This window comes from Oncorhynchus nerka, linkage group LG27, assembly GCF_034236695.1.
Source record: "Oncorhynchus nerka isolate Pitt River linkage group LG27, Oner_Uvic_2.0, whole genome shotgun sequence".
NCBI lineage: Eukaryota > Metazoa > Chordata > Actinopteri > Salmoniformes > Salmonidae > Oncorhynchus > Oncorhynchus nerka.
In genome coordinates this window covers 97,861,107-97,888,817 of record NC_088422.1, presented here as the reverse complement: position 1 = coordinate 97,888,817, position 27,711 = coordinate 97,861,107, and the positions used below count along the sequence as shown (strand labels likewise).

General features: G+C 46.7%; 1 protein-coding gene across 1 annotated transcript; it reads right to left on the bottom strand.

Moving 5' to 3' along the window:
* Positions 1–16,416: 16,416 nt before the first annotated feature.
* On the bottom strand, positions 16,417–27,425 carry gatm (glycine amidinotransferase (L-arginine:glycine amidinotransferase)). Its single transcript, XM_065012411.1, has 9 exons — positions 27,213–27,425; positions 25,644–25,865; positions 25,201–25,396; positions 24,856–25,046; positions 21,184–21,321; positions 18,886–19,050; positions 18,533–18,596; positions 18,246–18,362; positions 16,417–17,954 (listed from the first exon to the last, which is right to left on the bottom strand). The coding sequence occupies exons 1-9, from the start codon at positions 27,279–27,281 to the stop codon at positions 17,842–17,844; spliced, it is 1,275 nt and encodes a 424-aa protein (XP_064868483.1). The 5' UTR covers positions 27,282–27,425; the 3' UTR covers positions 16,417–17,841.
* Positions 27,426–27,711: the final 286 nt, after the last annotated feature.

Genomic DNA, 27,711 nt, shown 5'->3' with positions numbered 1-27,711 from the left:
ATCACCACTCCTACTCTTGAGTTGCTTTGTGAATGAAACTATTAGTGATACAGGACTGACTGTTTCTTAAAAATAAAAATGAGTACATTTTCCATGTAAAATTTTAGATGGTAAAGATGAACATGATCCCATTCTATCGTTCAACTGAAAACGATCATTCTGTTATTTGGGCTTGTTGATGTCGTCTCAAATGGCACCCTATTCCCTATACACTGAGTGTACAAAACGTTAAGAACATCTTTCCAATATTGAGTTGTACACTCCGTGTATAGTACACTACTTTCGGCCATCTGGTCATCTGATACTGTATGCAGTGATCAGTGCCAGGTATATGGATATATACTCTTTCAGGTAACAAGCAAACATTTTTTAACCAAATTGAGATTGAGATTTTACTTGGAATTTAGATCAAAACACTTGGGTGTACTGTTGGGATCATAGAAATACAATGAGTGTTCTGATTCTATGTTTGGTGTTGTTTGCCATGACAACTAATGAAAACAACAGGTACAGTAGAAGTTGTTGTGACAGGCTAGGAACCAAAGTGTTGGTCAGAGTTTCCCAGGGGACCCTTATTACATTTGAACTTAAGGTATGAAAAACAAAAATCTAAATATTGCAATTATGATTCAAATTGGATTCATTGTGCAGCCTTAGTTTGAAACAGGTGCTTAATTATCACAGGGTTACACATCATCACTGCACATGTACAACTGCTGCTGTCATTATTACCATGACATGAACGGTATCCTAAATGGCTCCCTATTCCCTATATAGAGCACTACTTTTGACCAGACTAGACTTTTAGTAATTTCTCTCAGCCAAGAGACTAGCATAGTATTTTCTCACAGCCAAGGGACTAGCATTAGCGCAGTATTTTCTCACAGCTAAGGGACTAGCATTAGCATAGTTCTTTCTCACAGCCAAGAGACGAGAATAGGCATAGTATTTTCTCACAGCCAAGAGACTAGCAATAGCATAGTCTTTTCTCTCAGCCAAGAGACTAGCATTAGCATAGTCTTTTCTCACAGCCAAGGGACAAGCATTAGCATTGTTTTTTCTCACAGCCAAGAGAGTAGCATAGTATTTTCTCACAGCCAAGGGACTAGCATAGTATTTTCTCACAGCCAAGGGACTAGCATTAGCATACTTTTTTTCTCACAGCCAAGATACTAGCATAGTATTTTCTCACAGCCAAGAGACTAGCATTAGCTTAGTATTTTCTCTCAACCAAGAGACTAGCATTAGCATAGTCTTTTCTCTCAGCCAAGAGACTAGCATAGTATTTTTTCACAGCCAAAAGACTAGCATAGTATTTTCTCACAGCCAAGGGACTAGCATAATTTTCTCACAGCCAAGGGACTAGCATTAGCATAGTCTTTTCTCTCAACCAAGAGACTAGCATTAGCATAGTCTTTTCTCTCTGCCAAGAGACTAGCATTAGCATAGTCTTTTCTCACAGCCAAGGGACTAGCATAGGCATAGTCTTTTCTCTCAGCCAAGATACTATCATTAGTATAGTCTTTTCTCTCAACCAAGAGACTAGCATTAGCATAGTCTTTTCTCACAGCCAAGGGACTAGCATAGGCATAGTCTTTTCTCTCAGCCAAGATACTATCATTAGTATAGTCTTTTCTCTCAACCAAGAGACTAGCATTAGCATAGTCTTTTCTCACAGCCAAGGGACTAGCATTAGCATATTCTTTTCTCACAGCCAAGAGACTAGCATTAGCATAGTCCTTTCTCACAGCCAAGAAACTAGCATTAGCATAGTCTTTTCTCACAGCCAAGAGACTAGCATTAGCATAGTCTTTTCTCTCAACCAAGAGACTAGCATTAGCATAGTATTTTCTCACAGCCAAGAGACTAGCATTAGCATAGTCTTTTCTCACAGCCAAGAGACTAGCATTTGCACAATTCATTTAACTTCCATGTTTAGAATGAAGTTCACACAAATAAAGTTCCCTCCGGACGAAGTGTAGATCCAACAATTTGTGTGTTTGGGTTGTGTATTCTTGAACATTACTATACTTATCAAAGATCTAGTTACTGGATGTGGTGCTCCAATGCAGAAATGGCAGATATTAGCAGTATGCAGGTTTTCTTTCAGGGTGTCATGCCTCTATTCCACCAGGAGATGTCAGGAGAGTACAGGTATTAAAGATAACAGGATAAATCTCTGTCTCTCTCTCTCTCTCTCTCTCTCTGTCTCTCTCTGTCTCTCTCTCTGTCTCTCTCTCTCTCTCTCTGTCTCTCTCTCTGTCTCTCTGTCTCTCTGTCTGTCTGTCTCTCTCTCTCTCTGAGTCTCTCTCTGGGGTCTCTCTCTGTCTCTCTCTCTCTCTCTGTCTCTCTCTGTCTCTCTCTCTGTCTCTCTCTCTCTCTCTGTCTCTCTCTGTCTCTCTCTGTCTCTCTGTCTCTCTCTCTCTGTCTCTCTCTGTCTCTCTCTGTCTCTCTCTCTCTCTGTTCTCTAGGCTCTCTCTCCGTTCTCTCTCTGTAGGCTCTCTCTCTCCGTTCTCTCTCTGTTTCTCTTCTCTTTCTGTTCTCTCTCTCTCTCTCTCTCTCTCTCTCTCTCTCTCCCTCTCTCTCTCATTCTATAACAAAAGTCAGTCTCCTAAAGCTCCCCCCTCAATGAGATAATGATTATTAATACTCTGACAGTATCACTCTTTGATCCATCAAATCTACATGACATATCAAACTATTTACAATAGAAGCAGAAGCCCTGAGTACATTAAAGGTCAAATACTTTCAGATACTGTGGGGAGAACAAGTATTTGATACACTGCCGATTTTACAGGTTTTCCTACTTATAAAGCATGTAGAGGTCTGTAATTTTTATCATAGGTATACTTCATCTGTGAGAGACGGAATCTAATTAATTCGCATTTTATTGCATGACATAAGTTTTTGATCACCTACCACCAGTAAGAATTCCGGCTCTCACAGACCTGTTAGTTTTTCTTTAAGAAGCCCTCCTGTTCTCCACTCATTACCTGTATTAACTGCACCTGTTTGAACTCGTTACCTGTATAAAAGACACCTGTCCACACACTCAATCAAACAGACTCCAACCTCTCCACAATGGCCAAGACCAGAGAGCTGTGTAAGGACATCAGGGATAAAATTGTAGACCTGCACAAGACTGGGATGGGCTACAGGACAATAGGCAAGCAGCTTGGTGAGAAGGCAACAACTGTTGGCGCAATTATTAGAAAATGGAAGAAGTTCAAAATGACGGTCAATCACCCTCGGTCTGGGGCTCCATGCAAGATCTCATCTTGTGGGGCATCAATGATCATGAGGAAGGTGAGGGATCAGCCCAGAACTATACGGCAGGACCTGGTCAATGACCTGAAGAGAGCTGGGACCACAGTCTCAAAGAAAACCATTAGTAACACACTATGCCGTCATGGATTAAAAATCCTGCAGCGCACGCATGGTCCCCCTGCTCAAGCCAGCGCATGTCCAGGCCCGTCTGAAGTTTGCCAATGACCATCTGGATGATCCAGAGGAGGAATGGGAGAAGGTCATGTGGTCTGATGAGACAAAAATAGAGCTTTTTGGTCTAAACTCCACTCGCCGTGTTTGGAGGAAGAAGACGGATAAGTACAACCCCAAGAACACCATCCCAACCGTGAAGCATGGAGGTGGAAACATCATTCTTTGGGGATGCTTTTCTGCAAAGGGGACAGGAAGACTGCACCGTATTGAGGGGAGGATGAATGGGGCCATGTATCGCGAGATCTTGGTCAACAACCTCAACCCTCATAAGAGCATTGAAGATGGGTCGTGACTGGGTCTTCCAGCATGACAATGACCCGCGAAACACACAGCCAGGGCAACTAAGGACTGGCCTAGCCAGTCTCCAGATCTGAACCCAATAGAAAATCTTTGGAGGGAGCTGAACGTCTGTATTGCCCAGCGACAGCCCCGAAACCTGAAGGATCTGGAGAAGGTCTGTATGGAGGAGTGGGCCAAAATCCCTGCTGCAGTGTGTGCTAACCTGGTCAAGAACTACAGGAAATGTATGATCTCTGTAATTGCAAACAAAGGTTTCTGTACCAAATATTAAGTTCTGCTTTTCTGATGTATCAAATACTTATGTCATGCAATAAAATGCTAATTAATTACTTAAAAATCATACAATGTGATTTTCTGGATTTTTGTTTTAGATTCCGTCTCTCACAGTTGAAGTGTACCTATGATCAAAATTACAGACCTCTACATGCTTTGTAAGTAGGAAAACCTGCAAAATCGGCAGTGTATCAAATACTTGTTCTCCCCACTGTACTTAAGAATCACTAAAAGCTGTCTATGGACACGGTATGACAGAAATCCATTGCTTTGGTTTAGTTTCCCTGGTTTCCACATGCAAACGTTTTAGCATTTGCGGCACAAATCATAGGACCGATCTATAAGTTACTTTGTTGCGCTTCACAATCAATTTGGAGATACTTTCGGATGATTTGGACACGATGCACTGAAAATGCTAATATCGGTCCCATGACTTGTATGGGATTTGTGTCACAAATGCTAAAACTTTAGCATGTGGAAACAGTACCAGGGAAACTAAACCAAAACATGGATTGCTGTCATACCTTGTCCATAGCTTACAGGGTAAGGAAACCAATGTGTAATTTTGTAATTTGGGTGAACTCTCCCTTTAAATGAACTTGCCCAATACAATGGAACCAACGGAATAGTCCCAAAAGTACATCCTGCACTCACCCTGCTGAATCAAGCTCACCCTATCTGCCCTGGTCAAAAGTAGTGCACTACATAGGGAATAGGGCCCTGGTCTAAAGTAGTGCACCCACATAGGGAATAGGGTGCTATTTGGGCCGGAGCCCTAATGTAATTGACGTACTGTATTAGACCCAGGTCTGACAACATGGAGCAGGGAACAATAAGGCTAATAGAATGCGAGGGATTTACCAGCCTAGTGAAGAGCAGCAGTAAGTACACTGTTGGCCTAGGCTAGGAGTCTGTAGGCTAGGAGTCTGTAGGCTAGGAGTCTGTAGGCTAGGAGTCTGTAGGCTAGGAGTCTGTAGGCTAGGGGTCTGCAGGCTAGGAGTCTGTAGGCTAGGAGTCTGTAGGCTAGGAGTCTGCAGGCTAGGAGTCTGCAGGCTAGGAGTCTGTAGGCTAGGAGTCTGCAGGCTAGGAGTCTGCAGGCTAGGAGTCTGCAGGCTAGGGGTCTGTAGGCTAGGGGTCTGTAGGCTAGGGGTCTGTAGGCTAGGGGTCTGTAGGCTAGGGGTCTGTAGGCTAGGGGTCTGTAGGCTAGGGGTCTGTAGGCTAGGGGTCTGTAGGCTAGGGGTCTGTAGGCTAGGGTCTGTAGGCTAGGGGTCTGTAGGCTAGGGGTCTGTAGGCTAGGGGTCTGCAGGCTAGGAGTCTGTAGGCTAGGGGTCTGCAGGCTAGGGGTCTGCAGGCTAGGGGTCTGTAGGCTAGGGGTCTGTAGGCTAGGGGTCTGTAGGCTAGGGGTCTGTAGGCTAGGGGTCTGTAGGCTAGGAGTCTGTAGGCTAGGGGTCTGTAGGCTAGGGGTCTGTAGGCTAGGGGTCTGTAGGCTAGGGGTCTGTAGGCTAGGGGTCTGTAGGCTAGGAGTCTGTAGGCTAGGAGTCTGTAGGCTAGGGGTCTGTAGGCTAGGGGTCTGTAGGCTAGGAGTCTGTAGGCTAGGGGTCTGTAGGCTAGGAGTCTGTAGGCTAGGGGTCTGTAGGCTAGGGGTCTGTAGGCTAGGGGTCTGCAGGCTAGGGGTCTGTAGGCTAGGGGGTCTGTAGGCTAGGGGTCTGTAGGCTAGGGGTCTGTAGGCTAGGGGTCTGCAGGCTAGGGGTCTGTAGGCTAGGGGTCTGCAGGCTAGGAGTCTGCAGGCTAGGGGTCTGTAGGCTAGGAGTCTGCAGGCTAGGAGTCTGTAGGCTAGGGGTCTGTAGGCTAGGGGTCTGTAGGCTAGGGGTCTGCAGGCTAGGGGTCTGCAGGCTAGGGGTCTGTAGGCTAGGAGTCTGTAGGCTAGGGGTCTGCAGGCTAGGGGTCTGTAGGCTAGGGGTCTGCAGGCTAGGGGTCTGTAGGCTAGGGGTCTGTAGGCTAGGGTCTGTAGGCTAGGGGTCTGTAGGCTAGGGGTCTGTAGGCTAGGGGTCTGTAGGCTAGGAGTCTGTAGGCTAGGAGTCTGTAGGCTAGGTCTGTAGGGGGTCTGCTAGGCTAGGGGTCTGTAGGCTAGGAGTCTGTAGGCTAGGAGTCTGTAGGCTAGGGTCTGTAGGCTAGGAGTCTGTAGGCTAGGGGTCTGTAGGCTAGGGGTCTGTAGGCTAGGAGTCTGTAGGCTAGGGGTCTGTAGGCTAGGAGTCTGTAGGCTAGGGGTCTGTAGGCTAGGAGTCTGTAGGCTAGGGGTCTGTAGGCTAGGAGTCTGTAGGCTAGGGGTCTGTAGGCTAGGGGTCTGTAGGCTAGGGGTCTGTAGGCTAGGAGTCTGTAGGCTAGGGGTCTGTAGGCTAGGGGTCTGTAGGCTAGGGGTCTGTAGGCTAGGAGTCTGTAGGCTAGGGGTCTGTAGGCTAGGGGTCTGTAGGCTAGGAGTCTGTAGGCTAGGGGTCTGTAGGCTAGGGGTCTGTAGGCTAGGGTCTGTAGGCTAGGGGGAGGGGTCTGTAGGCTAGGGGTCTGTAGGCTAGGAGTCTGTAGGCTAGGAGTCTGTAGGCTAGGGGTCCTGTAGGCTAGGGGTCTGTAGGCTAGGGGTCTGTAGGCTAGGAGTCTGTAGGCTAGGGGTCTGTAGGCTAGGGGTCTGTAGGCTAGGGGTCTGTAGGCTAGGGGTCTGTAGGCTAGGGGTCTGTAGGCTAGGGGTCTGTAGGCTAGGAGTCTGTAGGCTAGGAGTCTGTAGGCTAGGGGTCTGTAGGCTAGGGGTCTGTAGGCTAGGGGTCTGTAGGCTAGGAGTCTGTAGGCTAGGGGTCTGCAGGCTAGGGTCTGTAGGCTAGGGGTCTGTAGGCTAGGGGTCTGTAGGCTAGGGGTCTGTAGGCTAGGGGTCTGTAGGCTAGGGGTCTGTAGGCTAGGGGTCTGTAGGCTAGGAGTCTGTAGGCTAGGGGTCTGTAGGCTAGGGGTCTGTAGGCTAGGGGTCTGTAGGCTAGGGGTCTGTAGGCTAGGGGTCTGTAGGCTAGGGGTCTGTAGGCTAGGGGTCTGCTTCCTGTGCTGTACGTCACACACACAAACACGCCTTTTGCCTCTTGGTAGGCCGTCATTGTAAATAAGAATTTGTTCTTAACTGACTTGGCTAGTTAAGTAAAAAACTGGTCCTCCTGGTTGAGTGGAGCAGGTTAGAGATGGTCCTCCTGGTTGAGTGGAGCAGGTTAGAGATGGTCCTCCTGGTTGATTGGAGCAGGTTAGAGCTGGTCCTCCTGGTTGAGTGGAGCAGGTTAGAGCTGGTCCTCCTGGTTGAGTGGAGAAGGTTAGAGCTGGTCCTCCTGGTTGAGTGGAGCAGGTTTGAGCTGGTCCTCCTGGTTGAGTGGAACAGATTTGAGTTGGTCCTCCTGGTTGAGTGGAGCTGGTCCTCCTGGTTGAGTGGAGCAGGTTAGAGCTGGTCCTCCTGGTTGAGTGGAGCAGGTTGGAGCTGGTCCTCCTGGTTGAGTGGAGCAGGTTGGAGCTGGTCCTCCTGGTTGAGTGGAGCAGGTTAGAGTTGGTCCTCCTGGTTGAGTGGAGCTGGTCCTCCTGGTTGAGTGGAGCAGGTTAGAGCTGGTCCTCCTGGTTGAGTGGAGCAGGTTGGAGCTGGTCCTCCTGGTTGAGTGGAGCAGGTTAGAGTTGGTCCTCCTGGTTGAGTGAAGCAGATTAGAGCTGGTCCTCCTGGTTGAGTGTAGCTGATCCTCCTGGTTGAGTGGAGCAGGTTAGAGATGGTCCTCCTGGTTGAGTGGAGCAGGTTAGAGCCGGTCCTCCTGGTTGAGTGGAGCAGGTTAGAGCTGGTCCTCCTGGTTGAGTGGAGCAGGTTGGAGCTGGTCCTCCTGGTTGAGTGGAGCAGGTTAGAGCCGGTCCTCCTGGTTGAGTGGAGCAGGTTAGAGCTGGTCCTCAGGTTAGAGCTGGTCCCCTGTAGGCTAGGGGTCTGTAGGCTAGGGGTCTGCTTCCTGTGCTGTACGTCACACACACAAACACGCCTTTTGCCTCTTGGTAGGCCGTCATTGTAAATAAGAATTTGTTCTTAACTGACTTGGCTAGTTAAGTAAAAAACTGGTCCTCCTGGTTGAGTGGAGCAGGTTAGAGATGGTCCTCCTGGTTGAGTGGAGCAGGTTAGAGATGGTCCTCCTGGTTGATTGGAGCAGGTTAGAGCTGGTCCTCCTGGTTGAGTGGAGCAGGTTAGAGCTGGTCCTCCTGGTTGAGTGGAGAAGGTTAAAGCTGGTCCTCCTGGTTGAGTGGAGCAGGTTTGAGCTGGTCCTCCTGGTTGAGTGGAACAGATTTGAGTTGGTCCTCCTGGTTGAGTGGAGCTGGTCCTCCTGGTTGAGTGGAGCAGGTTAGAGCTGGTCCTCCTGGTTGAGTGGAGCAGGTTGGAGCTGGTCCTCCTGGTTGAGTGTAGCTGATCCTCCTGGTTGAGTGGAGCAGGTTAGAGATGGTCCTCCTGGTTGAGTGGAGCAGGTTAGAGCCGGTCCTCCTGGTTGAGTGGAGCAGGTTAGAGCTGGTCCTCCTGGTTGAGTGGAGCAGGTTGGAGCTGGTCCTCCTGGTTGAGTGGAGCAGGTTAGAGCCGGTCCTCCTGGTTGAGTGGAGCAGGTTAGAGCTGGTCCTCTTGGTTGAGTGGTACTGGTTAGAGCTGGTCCTCCTGGTTGAGTGGAGCAGGTTAGAGCTGGTCCTCCTGGTTGAGTGGAGCTGGTCCTCCTGGTTGAGTGGAGCTGGTCCTCCTGGTTGAGTGGAGCTGGTCCTCCTGGTTGAGTGGAGCAGGTTAGAGATGGTCCTCCTGGTTGTTGGAGCAGAGATGGTCCTCCTGGTTGAGTGGAGCTGATCCTCCTGGTTGAGTGGAGCAGGGAGCTGGTCCTCCTGGTTGAGTGAGCTGGTCCTCCTGGTTGAGTGGAGCCTGGTTGAGTGGAGCTGGTCCTCCTGGTTGAGTGGAGCTGGTCCTCCTGGTTGAGTGGAGCAGGTTAGAGATGGTCCTCCTGGTTGAGTGGAGCTGATCCTCCTGGTTGAGTGGAGCAGGTTAGAGATGGTCCTCCTGGTTGAGTGGAGCTGGTCCTCCTGGTTGAGTGGAGCTGGTCCTCCTGGTTGAGTGGAGCTGGTCCTCCTGGTTGAGTGGAGCAGGTTAGAGATGGTCCTCCTGGTTGAGTGGAGCTGGTCCTCCTGGTTGAGTGGAGCAGGGTAGAGCTGGTCCTCCTGGTTGAGTGGAGCAGGTTAGAGCTGGTCCTCCTGGTTTAGTGGAGCAGGTTAGAGCTGGTCCTCCTGGTTGAGTGGAGCTGGTCCTCCTGGTTGAATGGAACTGGTCCTCCTGGTTGAGTGGAGCTGGTCCTCCTGGTTGAGTGGAGCTGGTCCTCCTGGTTGAGTGGAGCTGGTCCTCCTGGTTGAGTGGATCAGGTCCTCCTGGTTGAGTGGAGCAGGGTAGAGCTGGTCCTCCTGGTTGAGTGGAGCAGGTCCTCCTGGTTGAGTGGAGCTGGTTAGAGCTGGTCATGCTGGTTGGGGGGAGCAGGGTAGAGGTGGTCCTCCTGGTTGAGTGGAGCTGGTCCTCCTGGTTGAGTGGAACTGGTCCTCCTGGTTGAGTGGAGATGGTCCTCCTGGTTGAGTGGAGCTGGTCCTCCTGGTTGAGTGGAGCTGGTCCTCCTGGTTGAGTGGGTGTGTGAGGTCGGTAGCAACTCTTCTCTCCAAGAACAGTGCTTCCATCATGTTCACAAGACTATACCACTGATACCCCACTGATACCCCACTGATACCCCACTGATACCCCACTGACACCCCACTGATACCCCACTGATACCCCACTGATACCCCACTGACACCCCACTGATACCCCACTGACACCCCACTGACACCCCACTGACACCCCACTGATACCCTACTGATACCCCACTGACACCCCACTGACACCCCACTGATACCCCACTGACACCCCACTGATAGCCCACTGATACCACCCCACTGATACCCCACTGATACCCCACTGATACCCTACTGATACCCCACTGATACCCCACTGATACCCCACTGACACGCCACTGATATCCCACTGATACCCCACTGACACCCCACTGATACCCCACTGATACCCTACTGATACCCCACTGACACCCCACTGACACCCCACTGATACCCCACTGATACCCCACTGACACCCCACTGATAGCCCACTGATACCACCCCACTGATACCCCACTGATACCCCACTGATACCCCACTGATACGCCACTGACACCCCACTGATACCCCACTGATACCCCACTGACACGCCACTGATACCCCACTGATACCCCACTGACACCCCACTGACACCCCACTGACACCCCACTGATTTTACTTGGCAGCTGTACTATTTTGTGTCTTTGGTTTTTTGTTTGAGATAGATAGTTGATTGTACCAGGCTTGGAAAACAGAATGTTTATCTCCTCATGAATTATAGTTGTTGTTATATCTGACCTTTGATCTTTTATCAATTTAGTTTCTCCCCTCCTGAACTGGTATTTCAGAAACTGGGAGTTGTTGTGAAGGAACAGATAAATGATTGGTTATGTGTTGTGTTGGGAGGACTACAGGAATGGTTAGGCGACCACTAGGATTAGCGATCCATTGAGCCTGTACAGGCGCCTCAGCCTGGCCCAGATAGGACAATCCTCCTGGGGTCGGCCCGCTAGATTAAGGCCTGTTTATGGATCAACCTGGTCTGGGCTAGTGGAGGAATACCAGATCTGATATTGCTCAAATATGGAATATAAGTAGTCGGTTGCCTGCACTACATACACCAATAAACAGCATTATGATATCATAATCCATCTTGGAATTATAGACCTGTAAACACAGAGATCCAATTGGCTGAAATAGCAACTACGAATATTTATGATGAATGTATACTTTGCTTTTTGGTAGCTGATTAATAGACAACTTTTACAAGACAGTTAAAATGTGCTCTCGTTCACTGCTGTATGGTACAACAATCCATACAGTTACACATGTTGTTTTTGTTTAAATGTTGTGTCTACAGTAATCTGCCACAGCATATTTAGCTTCCACGTGGTAAATGGTATGTGTATATGTGTTTTTTTATTTTATTTAACCTTTATTTTACTAGGCAAGTCAGTTAAGAACAATTTCTTATTTACAATGTATATGGATTTGTCTGTATATATTCTGGGTATAATACACCGTGTATAGGCTTGTCTCCCAAATTGTGTGTATATAGATAGTATATAGTCACGTGTATCCTCTGTCACAGGAGGAGACAGCGGCTGTGGAAACATATGTCACCGAATCTCTGGGACAAAAATACATTCGGCCTTCCACTTTAACTGCCTCTTCGAGGTTCTTTTCTGTGAAGAAGAAGGATAGAGGTTTACGCCTGTGCATTGACTATAGAGGTTTACGCCTGTGCATTGACTATAGAGGTTTACGCCTGTGCATTCACTATAGAGGTTTACGCCTGTGCATTGACTATAGAGGTTTACGCCAGTGCATTCACTATAGAGGTTTACGCCTGTGCATTGACTATAGAGGTTTACGCCTGTGCATTGACTATAGAGGTTTACGCCTGTGCATTGACTATAGAGGTTTACGCCTGTGCATTCACTATAGAGGTTTACGCCTGTGCATTCACTATAGAGGTTTACGCCTGTGCATTCACTATAGAGGTTTACGCCTGTGCATTCACTATAGAGGTTTACGCCTGTGCATTCACTATAGAGGTTTACGCCAGTGCATTCACTATAGAGGTTTACGCCTGTGCATTGACTATAGAGGTTTACGCCTGTGCATTGACTATAGAGGTTTACGCCTGTGCATTGACTATAGAGGTTTACGCCAGTGCATTCACTATAGAGGTTTACGCCTGTGCATTGACTATAGAGGTTTACGCCTGTGCATTGACTATAGAGGTTTACGCCTGTGCATTCACTATAGAGGTTTACGCCTGTACATTCACTATAGAGGTTTACGCCTGTGCATTCACTATAGAGGTTTACGCCTGTGCATTGACTATAGAGGTTTACGCCTGTGCATTCACTATAGAGGTTTATGCCTGTGCATTGACTATAGAGGTTTACGCCTGTGCATACGCCTGTGCCTATAGAGGTTTACGCCTGTGCATTGACTATAGAGGTTTAGAGGTTTACGTTTACGCCTGTGCATTCACTATAGAGGTTTACGCCTGTGCATTCATTCACTATAGAGGTTTACGCCTGTGCATTGACTATAGAGGTTTACGCCTGTGCATTGACTATAGAGGTTTACGCCTGTGCATTGACTATAGAGGTTTACGCCTGTGCATTGACTATAGAGGTTTACGCCTGTGCATTGACTATAGAGGTTTACGCCTGTGCATTGACTATAGAGGTTTACGCCTGTGCATTGACTATAGAGGTTTACGCCGCCTGTGCATTGACTATAGAGGTTTACGCCTGTGCATTGACTATAGAGGTTTACGCCTGTGCATTCACTATAGAGGTTTACGCCTGTGCATTGACTATAGAGGTTTACGCCTGTGCATTGACTATAGAGGTTTACGCCTGTGCATTGACTATAGAGGTTTACGCCTGTGCATTGACTATAGAGGTTTACGCCTGTGAATTGACTATAGAGGTTTACGCCTGTGCATTGACTATAGAGGTTTACGCCTGTGCATTGACTATAGAGGTTTACGCCTGTGCATTGACTATAGAGGTTTACGCCTGTGCATTGACTATAGAGGTTTACGCCTGTGCATTCACTATAGAGGTTTACGCCTGTGCATTCACTATAGAGGTTTACGCCTGTGCATTGACTATAGAGGTTTACGCCTGTGCATTGACTATAGAGAGGTGAATTGACGCCTGTGCATTGACTATAGAGGTTTACGCCTGTGCATTGACTATAGAGGTTTACGCCTGTGCATTGACTATAGAGGTTTACGCCTGTGCATTGACTATAGAGGTTTACGCCTGTGCATTGACTATAGAGGTTTAAATCAGATCACGCTGAAGTATAGTTACCTGCTGCCTCTCATAGCCAGTGTGACCGAGTCATTGCATGGGGCGTGCTTCTTCACCAAATTGGATCTCAGGAGTGCTTACAACCTGGTGCGTATCCGGGAGGGGGATGGGTATTCAGGGCTGGGTCATTCAGGGTATTCAGGGCTGGGTCATTCAGGGTATTCAGGGCTAGGTCATTCAGGGTATTCAGGGCTGGGTCATTCAGGGTATTCAGATCTGGGTCATTCAGGGTATTCAGGGTTGGGTCATTCAGGGTATTCAGGGCTGGGTCATTCAGGGTATTCAGGGCTGGGTCATTCAGGGTATTCAGGGCTGGGTCATTCGGCGTATTCAGGGCTGGGTCATTCAGGTTATTCAGGGCTGGGTCATTCGGGGTATTCAGGGCTGGGTCATTCAGGGTATTCAGATCTGGGTCAGTCAGGGTATTCAGGGCTGGGTCATTCAGGGTATTCAGGGCTGGGTCATTCAGGTTATTCAGGGCTGGGTCATGGTTATTCAGGTCGGGGTATTCAGATCTGGGTCATTCAGGGTATTCAGGGCTGGGTCATTCAGGATATTCAGGGCTGGGTCATTCAGGGTATTCAGGGCTGGGTCGTCCAGGGTATTCAGGGCTGGGTCATTCAGGGTATTCAGGGCTAGGTCATTCTGCTGCCCTAGGCAAGACAAAAAATATTGCTGTCCTGCAACACTAGAAGAGACCCAGTAAGCAAAATGAAATTGAAAAGACGTCTAAAATACGTATTTTCCAGATGTTGAAGACAGGTTCAATTTAGGTTCTGAATGAAAGGTGAAAATATGCAATGTATAGATGTCTATGTTTGGACCAAATCAAGGCCGGTCCAGACCGGACCAAATCTGATCCAAAAATAGAAGTCTTTGATTGGTTCAGATTTGGTCCGGTCTGGCCCGGCCTTGATTTGGTCCAGAATAGACACAAACAAATCTCTGTCTGTGGACGTTGAAATCAAGGCCGGTCTGGACTGCACCCAATTAGAGCCTAGGAATCATCTTGTACTGTATCTGCGTGTGGAGCTATGCTATATCCTTCATAACCAAGGCTTCTCAGTCATAGTCTACGACCTGAGTAACCTCTAGGTAAACTGAGGTCACCCTCATAGGTCCTGTCACTCTCCTCATCTCCTGCTGGGCCTTCCCCGGACCATAATCCCAGTGAAAATGAATGAAGGAAAAAAATAATTGGGGCTGCCTGTGTAAACGCAGCCTATGTGCTTGTGTCATGAAAACACACTTTGAACACACATTGAAAAGCTAGTTGGCTTCAGCTTTTCAAACACAACAGAAACATTTGGCAGTGACACTCAAAGGTCTAGTTATACCAAGAGCCGCATGAATCCCTTTATAAGACACAATAACACAATACAAAAGAAACCAGTGCAATTTATATGCATGTGAAGGTATTAGAGTGCAGTAATGTCGGCCAATTCTTATTTACAATGACGGCCTAGGAACAGTGGGTTAACTGCCTTGTTCAGTGGCAGAACGACAGATTTGTACTTTACTTATACCTAGTTTGTTCATTCATTCTTTATTTATTTTATTTCACCTTCATTTAACCAGGTAGGCCAGTTGAGAACAAGTTCTCATTTACAACTGCGACCTGGCCAAGATAAAGCAAAGCAGTGTGACACAAACAACAACTGTCACGACTTCGGCTGAGGTCGGCTCCTCTCCTTGTTCGGGCGGCGTTCGGCGGTCGGCGTCACCGGCTTTCTAGTCATCAAATCAAATCAAATGTATTTATTTCGCCCTTCGTACATCAGCTGATATATCAAAGTGCTGTACAGAAACCCAGCCTAAAACCCCAAACAACAAGCAATGCAGGTGTAGAAGCACGGTGGCTAGGAAAAACTCCCTAGAAAGGCCAAAACCTAGGAAGAAACCTAGAGAGGAACCAGGCTATGAGGGGTGGCCAGTCCTCTCCTGGCTGTGCCGGGTGGAGAGGAACCAGGCTATGTGGGGTGGCCAGTCCTCTTCTGGCTGTGCCGGGTGGAGAGGAACCAGGCTATGTGGGGTGGCCAGTCCTCTTCTGGCTGTGCCGGGTGGAGAGGAACCAGGCTATGTGGGTGGCCAGTCCTCTTCTGGCTGTGCCGGGTGGAGATTAGAAACCTAGAGAGGAACCAGGCTATGTGGGGTGGCCAGTCCTCTTCTGGCTGTGCCAGGTGGAGAGGAACCAGGCTATGTGGGGTGGCCAGTCCTCTTCTGGCTGTGCCGGGTGGAGATTATAACAGAACATCACCGATCCATGTTTCCTTTTTCCTTTTGTTTTGTCTTGACTACACACACCTCATTTCTATTCCCTTATTATGTTCCTTGTTTAACCTCTCGTCTCCTCTTTCTGTTTGTCTTGACTACACACACCTCATTTCTATTCCCTTATTATGTTCCTTGTTTAACCTCTCGTCTCCTCTTTCTGTTTTGTCTTGACTACACACACCTCATTTCTATTCCCTTATTATGTTCCTTGTTTAACCTCTCGTCTCCTCTTTCTGTTTGTCTTGACTACACACACCTCATTTCTATTCCCTTATTATGTTCCTTATTTAACCTCTCGTCTCCTCTTTCTGTTTGTCTTGACTACACACACCTCATTTCTATTCCCTTATTATGTTCCTTGTTTAACCTCTCGTCTCCTCTTTCTGTTTTGTCTTGACTACACACACCTCATTTCTATTCCCTTATTATGTTCCTTGTTTAACCTCTCGTCTCCTCTTTCTGTTTTGTCTTGACTACACACACCTCATTTCTATTCCCTTATTATGTTCCTTGTTTAACCTCTCGTCGACCTTTCTGTTTGGTCCGTGATTGTGTTGTGTTACTGTGTGTGTTGGAGCGTTTTCTCATTACGTGATGTTTCCTTGTCGGAGATATTCCGGGTTTTGTATTAATATTTTGAGTAAAGACTTTAGTGTTTTTCCTCAAACCTGTGTCCTGCCCCTGACTCCGACAACGAACCCAGCACATTGTTACAACAACACAGAGTTACACATGGAATAAACAAACGTACAGTCAATAACATTACAGGAACTGGGTTGTGAAACAAGGTTGCTTAAACCCCTATGGGACTTTGTCAGCTGAGACAGATAGTTTTATTCAATGTGAATAAGCTCATTGAGTTATTTGATATAAACATTTATTGAGTCAGTCCCCGTGGTTGGGTTGACAGACAGACAGACAGACAGACAGACAGACAGACAGACAGACAGACAGACAGACAGACAGACAGACAGACAGACAGACAGACAGACAGACGAAATATAACAATAATTATATAATATAAAATGTAATAATAATGAAATATTTCTCCCAAAATGTTTATTTATTTTTTTAAATCATTTATATTGCATCCTTGAGCTTCTTCAATGCTTTGGAACGATCGAATATCAATTCAAGATCCAAAACACTTGATCTCCAAGAGTACATTACATGTGCATCAAGGGAAAAAAACTACTACAAACGTAAACTAGGGTTGTAATGACGTAAACACACCGTGTGTCCCAAATGGTACCCTATTCTATATATAATACACTACTTTATGCACTATACAGGGATTAGGGTGCCATTTGGGACACAACCAGTGACCTCCTGAACCCTATTGGTCATTTGACCATGCAAACATAGAAGCAGCTTAGCAGTGTAATGAAAACAACTAGATCTGGCTCTGTTGCTATTGCAGAAGACAGCAGAGGCATAAGGTATCAGACCGGGACAAATACATAGTGTAAAATACTTATGTAAAATACTTGAAAAAAATACATGTACTTGAAAGTATTTGAGTTTGTACTTCTGGGACCATATTACATTGGTTATGTTCTACTGGTCCAAACTAAATTAAGTGCAGTATTTGAAAGTATTTGAAAGTATTTGAAAGTATTTGATATTTGACCCAGATCTGCAAGGTATCACAATATCTGATATGGACCTCATTCTCCTTTTCAGAAAATATATAAAAGGCTAATTTCTGGGAAACAATGAAAAATGTATGAGCCCAAATAAAATAAAATACATATATATATATATATATAGTATAATATAGTATACATTTGTCTCAATTGATTCATTCTTTTCTCATTTTTTTTTTTTTTTTACAAAATAAAAATACCTGAGATAAGAAATCCCATATTGTTTAATAATAATGATGTACTATAAAACAGGTTTGACATGTTCTTATTAAAAAAATAAACATATGGCAGCATCAATTGATAATCGATATAAATGTTGATCTTTCTCAAAAGGAAGTAGTATAACGAACATCCACTCAGGGCTCTGGTCAAAAAGAAGTGCACTACATAGGGAATAGGGTGCCATTTCAGACGCAGAACCAGGTGTGATGTCATCGTTATCATACCCATAAAGTAGCCTACACCCTGTCCTCTTTACAAACGACTTGTTTGTTTGATGTGACTCAGAGTCGTTCAGATGGTACGACGTTGCTTCACAATAGCCTAGCCAGAAATACAGTATTTATTGAAAATATTGAGTTACTTATCTCTTTTTTTCTCTCTAAAAGTCAAGTTTAAAAAAAAAAAACTTTTGTTGTTGTTGAGTGTTAAAATGAACTCATTACCAAGCGTTTTTGCAAAAGGCACTGTCATGCACATAACTGTTTACTTTAAATCAACACGTGGTTTTCATTTTTTGAGATTGAAAAATCAACTGCAGATTGTTGTTTGGGACTTTAACCTTACTTAAGCTCAATAAAAACTGTCTGTTTCTGGCACGGCTAGTGGAAGTAGGACTCCAGGGAACCACGGCGACGCACGTCCGTAGTCCAGCAGTGGAAGCCTCCTCCCAGGGAGTTGGCGTGGCGGATGTTCACCTTGATGGTCTTGATACCTGGAGAACAGAGGGAGGGAGGGAGGGAGGGGAGAGAGAGAGAGAGAGAGAGAGAGAGAGAGAGAGAGAGAGAGAGAGAGAGAGAGAGAGAAAGAGGGAGGGAGTCAGATAAATCAGAGGAATGGCAGTTGTCAAAAGGTCTGTCTTGGAACTTTATCTGAACTAACTTAAAACAAATAAAAACTCTCAATCACTAAATAAAGATAAAAGGTCAAGAACTAAATGGTTGAATAAAATAGGGATTATAATGAATAGGTCTTAGGTCATACACGAAGGTCATCTTCTACTCACCAAGGTTCTCAAACATCTTGTGGATGGTGTGCTCGTTAGCATCACACATGACCCGTTTGGGGTCCAGCATCAAGACATTCATGGACAGCCACTTAGAGGACATCCACAGAGGGTGGTCTGATGGGAGAACAGGTAGATTTACTAACCAGACACTCGTAGATATCGTCACACTATGAAAAGACCACACCGACAGTGTTGAGTATGAGTTTTCTATCAACAAATAAGGAAGTGCTAGAAATTGTGTTGTCTTTTGTTGATTGAATTGCTAAACAACAACAACGACATACCATCAGGAATCAGAGGGGTTGGAGGCTTCACCACGGTCCAGCCGGCCTTCTCAAACATCTCCACCTGAAGGAGAGAAATCAGAGATGCTGTAGGTCAGACAGACGTCTGTTCCCATGTCGCGTTTTATCAGTTACAGCACCGCTCCACTAGAGGGCACTGCAGGAATGTATATACAGGTGGAAAGAGCAAACTGGCCAGGAACTTAATCTCTTGTTTCTCTCTCCTCTCTCTCTCTCTCTCTCTCTCTCTCCCTCTCTCTCTATCTCTCTCTCTCTCCTCCCATTTTCTCTTCACTCCATCCCTCTCTCTGCACCCCCCCCCCTCTCTTTCTCTCTCCCTCCATCAGACTGACCTGACGACAGGGACGATCAGGGTTGGACAGCACCAGTCCCGGCCCGATGATGTTGAAGGTGGCGTCAATGTGCATGGGGTTTGGGTCCTTGAATGAGATGATGTGGACCTTGTAGTCCGGGGCAAGATGACGACGCATCCACTCAATCCCCATGTAGTTTGTAACCTGGAAATAATGACTGGAATCAATCGACAATAAATTGTTTACAAATTATTCATTTAGGAATGACGTGTTTAAATGACACCTAATAATTTCTTAGTAATAATAATTATACACCATTTGGTACCAGGTATTTACCAATTGTGTTGAATTCTTCAACAGCAAGTTCCAGAAAGTACCTATTGATATCATATCATGATATCATTTCATTACCCTCACTGGTTAACACTGTGGTCCTACAGAGCACCCAATTCATTACCCTCACTGGTTAACACTGTGGTCCTACAGAGCACCCAATTCATTACCTTCACTAGTTAACACTGTGGTCCTACAGAGCACCCAATTCATTACCTTCACTAGTTAACACCGTGGTCCTACAGAGCACCCAATTCATTACCTTCACTAGTTAACACCGTGGTCCTACAGAGCACCCAATTCATTACCTTCACTAGTTAACACCGTGGTCCTACAGAGCACCCAATTCATTACCTTCACTAGTTAACACCGTGGTCCTACAGAGCACCCAATTCATTACCTTCACTAGTTAACACTGTGGTCCTACAGAGCACCCAATTCATTACCTTCACTAGTTAACACTGTGGTCCTACAGAGCACCCAATTCATTACCTTCACTAGTTAACACTGTGGTCCTACAGAGCACCCAATTCATTACATTCACTAGTTAACACTGTGGTCCTACAGAGCACCCAATTCATTACCTTCACTAGTTAAGATTGTGGTCAGAGCTGGTCCGTACGTAGGCCTCTAGGCCTGTATCTAATTGTGTTAATTAGTGGCTCTGAACTCGGTCATTGACAAACTATAAAAAAGCCTCAAAGGGACTCAATGTGTTCCGTGACCCCGTGACCCCGTGACCCCGTGACCCAGGGATCCGTCTGTACACCAGTTGTCTGTTCTGTCGGCTTCTTTGCTCCAGGCAGTGTAGGGCTTCTGTTGGGGCAAGTTCTGCATCCCTATTACTATGTTGTCTCTTTATTAGGTGAACTGTAGCTACGCTGTAAAGGCCAAATCAACGACACCTGGTCGTCCAACATCTTATTCCAAATTCATGGGCATTAAAATGGAGTTGGTCCCTCCTTTGCTGCAATAACAGCCTCCACTCTTCTGGGAAGGCTTTCCACTAGATGTTAGAACATTGCTGCTATAACAGCCTCCACTCTTCTGGGAAGGCTTCCCACTAGATGTTGGAACATTGCTGCTATAACAGCCTCCACTCTTCTAGGAAGGCTTTCCACTAGATGTTGGAACATTGCTGCTATAACAGCCTCCACTCTTCTCGGAAGGCTTCCCACTAGATGTTGGAACATTGCTGCTATAACAGCCTCCACTCTTCTAGGAAGGCTTTCCACTAGATGTTGGAACATTGCTGCTATAACAGCCTCCACTCTTCTAGGAAGGCTTTCCACTAGATGTTGGAACATTGCTGCTATAACAGCCTCCACTCTTCTAGGAAGGCTTTCCACTAGATGTTGGAACATTGCTGCTATAACAGCCTCCACTCTTCTGGGAAGGCTTTCCACTAGATGTTGGAACCTTGCTGCTATAACAGCCTACACTCTTCTGGGAAGGCTTTCCACTAGATGTTGGAACCTTGCTGCTATAACAGCCTCCACTCTTCTGGGAAGGCTTTCCACTAGATGTTGAAACATTGCTGCAGGGGACTTGCTTTCATTCAGCCACAAGAGCATTAGTGAGGTCGGGCACTGATGTTGGGCGATTAGGCCTGGCTCGCAGTCAGTGTTCCAATCCCAAAGGTGTTCAATGGGGTTGAGGTCAGGGCTCTGTGCAGGCCAGTCAAGTTCTTCCACACCGATCTCAACAAACCATTTCTGTATGGTTTGAGGTAGGGCAGAGATTTGATGAACTGACTTGTTGGAAAGGTGGCATCCTATGACGGTGCCACGTTGAAAGTCACTGACCTCTTCAGTAAGGCCATTCTACTGCCAATGTTTGTCTATGGAGATTGCATGTCTGTGTGCTCGATTTTTTTTACATCTGTCAGCAACGGGTGTGGCTGAAATCCACTCATTTGAAGGGCTGTCCACATACTTTTTTTTAGATTAAGGAGTGAACACAGTGTGACTCTATAAAAGATATGTGGCATTGGGGCCTCCATACCTGACTCCTCTGGACGAACAGATCCCTGCCAGCTCTGATGAAGTCAGCGGCGTCGAAGCACGGCTCGTGTTCAGTGGTGACAAACTTTCCCTGGGCAGCCAGCTTGTGTCTGTCCTCCACCGTGCGGATAGGGTAGTCCTGGAGGGGGCAGAGAGAGAGACAGATTAGAGAGACAGATTAGAGAGACAGACAGGGTAGTCCTGGAGGGGGGCAGAGAGAGAGACAGATTAGAGAGACAGATTAGAGAGACAGACAGGGTAGTCCTGGAGGGGGGCAGAGAGAGAGACAGATTAGAGAGACAGATTAGAGAGACAGATTAGAGAGACAGATTAGAGAGACAGACAGGGTAGTCCTGGAGGGGGGCAGAGAGAGAGACAGATTAGAGAGACAGATTAGAGAGACAGACAGGTTAGTCCTGGAGGGGACAGAGAGAGAGACAGATTAGAGAGACAGACAGGTTAGTCCTGGAGGGGACAGAGAGAGAGACAGATTAGAGAGACAGACAGGGTAGTCCTGGAGGGGGGCAGAGAGAGAGACAGATTAGAGAGACAGATTAGAGAGACAGACAGGTTAGTCCTGGAGGGGACAGAGAGAGAGACAGATTAGAGAGACAGACAGGGTAGTCCTGGAGGGGGGCAGAGAGAGAGACAGATTAGAGAGACAGATTATAGAGACAGACAGGTTAGTCCTGGAGGGGACAGAGAGAGAGACAGATTAGAGAGACAGATTAGAGAGACAGATTAGAGAGACAGATTAGAGAGACAGATTAGAGAGACAGACAGGTTAATCCTGGAGGGGGGCAGAGAGAGAGACAGATTAGAGAGACAGATTATAGAGACAGACAGGTTAGTCCTGGAGGGGACAGAGAGAGAGACAGATTAGAGAGACAGATTATAGAGACAGACAGGTTAGTCCTGGAGGGGACAGAGAGAGAGACAGATTATAGAGACAGACAGGTTAGTCCTGGAGGGGGGCAGAGAGAGAGACAGATTAGAGAGACAGATTATAGAGACAGACAGGTTAGTCCTGGAGGGGGCAGAGAGAGAGACAGATTAGAGAGACAGATTATAGAGACAGACAGGTTAGTCCTGGAGGGGACAGAGAGAGAGACAGATTAGAGAGACAGATTAGAGAGACAGATTAGAGAGACAGATTAGAGAGACAGACAGGTTAGTCCTGGAGGGGGCAGAGAGAGACAGATTAGAGAGACAGACAGGTTAGTCCTGGAGGGGGCAAAGAGAGAGACAGACAGGTTAGTCCTGGAGGGGGCAGAGAGAGACAGATTAGAGAGACAGACAGGTTAGTCCTGGAGGGGGCAAAGAGAGAGACAGACAGGTTAGTCCTGGAGGGGGGCAGAGAGAAAGACAGATTAGAGAGACAGACAGGTTAGTCCTGGAGGGGGGCAGAGAGAGAGACAGATCAGAGAGACAGACAGGTTAGTCCTGGGGGGGGGGCAGAGAGAGAGACAGATTAGAGAGACAGACAGGTTAGTCCTGGAGGGGGCAGAGAGAGAGACAGATTAGAGAGACAGCCAGGTTAGTCCTGGAGGGGAAGAGAGAGACATATTAGAGAGACAGACAGGGCAGAGAGAGAGACAGGTTAGTCCTGGAGGGGGTCAGAGAGAGAGACAGATTAGAGAGACAGACAGGTTAGCCCTGGAGGGAGCAGAGAGAGAAACAGATTAGAGAGACAGACAGGTTAGTCCTGGAGGGGGGACAGAGAGAGAGAGACAGGTTAGAGAGACAGACAGGTTAGTCCTGGAGGGGGGCAGAGAGAGAGACAGATTAGAGAGACAGATTATAGAGACAGACAGGTTAGTCCTGGAGGGGACAGAGAGAGAGACAGATTAGAGAGACAGATTAGAGAGACAGATTAGAGAGACAGATTAGAGAGACAGATTAGAGAGACAGACAGGTTAATCCTGGAGGGGGGCAGAGAGAGAGACAGATTAGAGAGACAGATTATAGAGACAGACAGGTTAGTCCTGGAGGGGACAGAGAGAGACAGATTAGAGAGACAGATTATAGAGACAGACAGGTTAGTCCTGGAGGGGACAGAGAGAGAGACAGATTATAGAGACAGACAGGTTAGTCCTGGAGGGGGGCAGAGAGAGAGACAGATTAGAGAGACAGATTATAGAGACAGACAGGTTAGTCCTGGAGGGGGCAGAGAGAGAGACAGATTAGAGAGACAGATTATAGAGACAGACAGGTTAGTCCTGGAGGGGACAGAGAGAGAGACAGATTAGAGAGACAGATTAGAGAGACAGATTAGAGAGACAGATTAGAGAGACAGACAGGTTAGTCCTGGAGGGGGCAGAGAGAGACAGATTAGAGAGACAGACAGGTTAGTCCTGGAGGGGGCAAAGAGAGAGACAGACAGGTTAGTCCTGGAGGGGGCAGAGAGAGACAGATTAGAGAGACAGACAGGTTAGTCCTGGAGGGGGCAAAGAGAGAGACAGACAGGTTAGTCCTGGAGGGGGGCAGAGAGAAAGACAGATTAGAGAGACAGACAGGTTAGTCCTGGAGGGGGCAGAGAGAGAGACAGATCAGAGAGACAGACAGGTTAGTCCTGGGGGGGGCAGAGAGAGAGACAGATTAGAGAGACAGACAGGTTAGTCCTGGAGGGGGCAGAGAGAGAGACAGATTAGAGAGACAGCCAGGTTAGTCCTGGAGGGGAAGAGAGAGACATATTAGAGAGACAGACAGGGCAGAGAGAGAGACAGGTTAGTCCTGGAGGGGGTCAGAGAGAGAGACAGATTAGAGAGACAGACAGGTTAGCCCTGGAGGGAGCAGAGAGAGAAACAGATTAGAGAGACAGACAGGTTAGTCCTGGAGGGGGGACAGAGAGAGAGAGACAGGTTAGAGAGACAGACAGGTTAGTCCTGGAGGGGGGACAGAGAGAGAGACAGGTTAAAGCGACAGACAGGGCAGAGAGAGAGAGAGACAGGTTAGTCCTGGAGTGGGGAGGGGGGTCAGACAGAGGTCAGAGACTGACTGGTTTAAATGTAGACTCAGTAATAAACAAAGTAAACATCAGTATCGGGACGATTTCCGCAACAGAGAGTTGAAGCACGAGGCTAAACTTCTCCACCGTTTTTGGCAGCCTGCAGCCATCGCAGCAGAGTGAAGTGTGCCCGTACAGATACTCTGTGAGAGTGCATCTTCTTGCATCACACTCATATGAAATATCTTTGGTCAACCCTGCTGCTCGTGGCAATGTCACGTCGCTGAGTCTCAGTTTAAGGAGAGGTCAAAGAAACTGACAGGTTGGAGCAGGGGGGTTGATTATCTACAGCCATTAAGTTATGAGTCTCAGTTTAAGGAGAGGTCAGAGAAACTGACAGGTTGGAGCAGGGGGGTTGATTATCTACAGCCATTAAGTTTTGGGCCTAATCTCATGGGTAATATGTCACTTATAGCATGCTATATGAGATACGGCCAAAGAACAGAGTAATCTATGCCACGTATAGTAGACGCTTTTATTCAAAGCGGTTTTACATAACAGTGAATGCATATTTAGTATGTGATCCCTGCAGGAACAGAGACTCTGAAGTGAGTAGAGCACCCCTCAGGGGTCAGGAGGACATCTGAAGTGAGTAGAGCACCTCTCGGGGGTCAGGAGGACATCTGAAGTGAGTAGAGCACCTCTCGGGGGTCATGTAGCACCTACCTGATCGTACAGCTCATCAGACATGGTGGGTTTTGGGGGGGTGGTCCACTTGGCACCCTTTCTGAAGTACTCCTTGATGAGGGGTCTGTAGGCCCGGTACTCAAAGAAGCGGGACCTCCAGGCCATGGGAGCCTCAATAATCTCATTCCCCACCACCATGAGGATGTCTCTGGGCATGGCAGCATACATGCCTGGGTGGAGGAGAGGAGAGGAGACATGTTAGAGACACACAGGTTGTTTTTTTACTCAATGCTCAGGTGGTGAATTTTCTATCAAACAATCAATAATTCAACCAAACAACCAATCAATTAACCAACCAATCCCGTAGCGCTCCCCTCTGCCTACCAGTAGAGGTGAAGTCTGGAGTGTTGTACTCAAAGGACCAGTCCATGGGTTCAGGTCTCTGGACTGTAACTCCCTCCATGCGGAGAATATTGCACATTTCTTCAATCTCAGCAACGGCTTTCTTCAAGTGGTCCTCAGGAAAGCTTTGGCCCCCATACTTCTGGTAGAAGGGCCAATGCTTCTCATATGTGTTAGCCTGTTGAAAAAAAGTTGAATACATCAATATGGGTTCTTCATTCATTCATTTATTTGAATGATTTATATTTTATTTGAGCAGGTGAGTCCCATTAAAGATTTGAATGTATTTGGCAAGGAAGCTGTTGCTATTTGCAATAGGCTAATTTTGCATCAACTCAATGCAATAATAATATATTTATATATTTATGGTTCATTGCATCTTAGTTTAAACATAGTGTAGATGAGTCCTGACTTGATGACCTCACCTTGACCTCTACTGTGAAAGGAGGGACGCGCGCGTTCTCGGCGCGGCCTACGATCACCTCTTCGAGGGGGTCCCATTCGTTGTAGGCGCAGACAGGACACTCCTGTCGCTCAGGCTCAGTGACAGCGTTCTCCTCCAGGGCGCGTTGCGGCTGCGCGGCAGCAGCGGAACTCGAGTAGCTCTGGAACGCGCCCTGCACCCAGCCTGTCATGGCGCGGCCGAGCTGCGGGAAGATGAACAGCTGCGTCAGTATCATCTGCTCACATGTCACGGTGTGGTCACACATTACATGTAATGTTTAGAATTACAGGAAATGAGCTGTAAAACTGAAACATTTTCTCTCGGCCTCATGGCAAAATGTGTACAATAGCATCATATTAGCTATAAAACTGCAAATGTTTATCTTTGCCCCATAGTAGAATGTGTAGCATTGTAGGAAGTTAGTTGTTTCCCCCCCAAAAAATCCTTAATCATGTTTCGCTCAGACCTTGAGGGGCGCGAAACTGCGGTATGCCACTGGGTCACACTGTTGGCTCCGCAACTCAACACATGATTACAGGGCCATTCACAGGTTTACCATATAACATTATATTATAATCAAATTGATTAAGATGTTAACCTTCCAACAAATTTGGATTTGTTTGATATATTTTTCCAATCAGTAGTTGAACTGAGGTGTTTCTTCAAGTCCTGACCATGATAACAGTGGTTTAAAGATAAGTCGACCAAGGACTAACCTGTTAGCTTAATCTCTTGCAGTAAGCCTTATCATACACATTCGACATTACACAAAGACCGATGCATTACAAGGCCAATAGGAAAAGCATTGGTCAATATAAGGTGTTCAAGCCTAACGGAGCTGTGTTAGATATGGACTATTGGTTTTGAGTCAAGGTGCGCTTGATAAACGCACTTATCTCGGTTGGAGGTATGATTTCAAGGGGCCAGTGAGGCCATGCGCAGCTCTTCGTGTCAGTGGGTTCAGAGAGGGCCCGCAACAGCTGTCCACTGTCATTCACGTGCAAAAATTTGCTGCCGGACACACGTCTCTCTCTTACACATTTCCAAATAAAGTAGAAACGTTCTCTTCCAATAAATATTTTTTTTGCCTTCTGTAGCAATTTTTGCCTTCTACTTCGTGCAGAAGGAATTGACTTCATTCACAATTCCAGAGAACAGCATGCGAAATTCTTGAGTAACGCAAGAAATGCTGCTATATTCGTTTTATTTGAAACAAAAACTCGCCTATGTCCGGACAAAATCAATTAATGAAAGAAAATAACATGCTTTTTGATTGGTACGCCGACATTTAATTGAGTATTTTGCTGTGAAAGAAGGTGTAAAAAAGTGCGTATTCATTTTATTTTAAAGAATACTGTTCAAAGTAATCAGAACAAACTCAATTAATAAAAAATAATATTATAATTGTAAAAAACTTAAATGAAATGTGTCCACTTTTCTGAGTGACAGCCAACAGCTGTTTGCCGCAGCTGCGCTTTCCTTGAGACTCGCCACATTTTATGATTTTGTACATTTCTGAATAAACACAAAACAGGAACTAAATACCAACCATAGATCCGATCAGATGGGCGGCCTCGGCCCCTCTGCTACCTCCTCTGAGACACCTGACTCGCAGCATTGTCCGACCTGATAATGGTGATGGCTATTTGGGATATTCTAGCGGCGGGCGGCTTCGCGGCAGGACAAGATCCACCTGAATGTCAGGAGTTCTGAGAATGAATGGAAGATCCTTCGCGTTCGGATGCCTCTTTATATCCGCTCACAGGGCGCCTCGAGGCATTGGGACAAGTTGTGGGGGGCAGTCAACGTGACCTGAGAAAAATGTTCCCTGAAACTCTACACCTTACGCCAGCACATTCTTATCAGACGCACACCCAATCTCTCCCACACAAATGGAAGAAAGTAACGCAACTGGCTGATCCGTTTCATACATGGTTTTCAGTCACATCTGAAACGTTGCAGACAGCCTGCACCCCCCCCCAAAAGTAGCAAAATTAATAACATTTGCATATCATTATTCAATGATGATTAATAATCTTATTAAACCT

Excerpts from the sequence above, each read along its gene's own strand:
- gatm (XM_065012411.1), bottom strand. The coding sequence starts at position 27,281 with ATGCTGCGAGTCAGGTGTCTCAGAGGAGGTAGCAGAGGGGCCGAGGCC. Across the intron at positions 18,597-18,885 it reads CTGATCGTCCCTGTCGTCAG|GTGGAGATGTTTGAGAAGGC; the intron begins GTCAGTCTGATG and ends TCTCTCCTTCAG. Across the intron at positions 18,363-18,532 it reads AACCCCTCTGATTCCTGATG|ACCACCCTCTGTGGATGTCC; the intron begins GTATGTCGTTGT and ends TTCTCCCATCAG.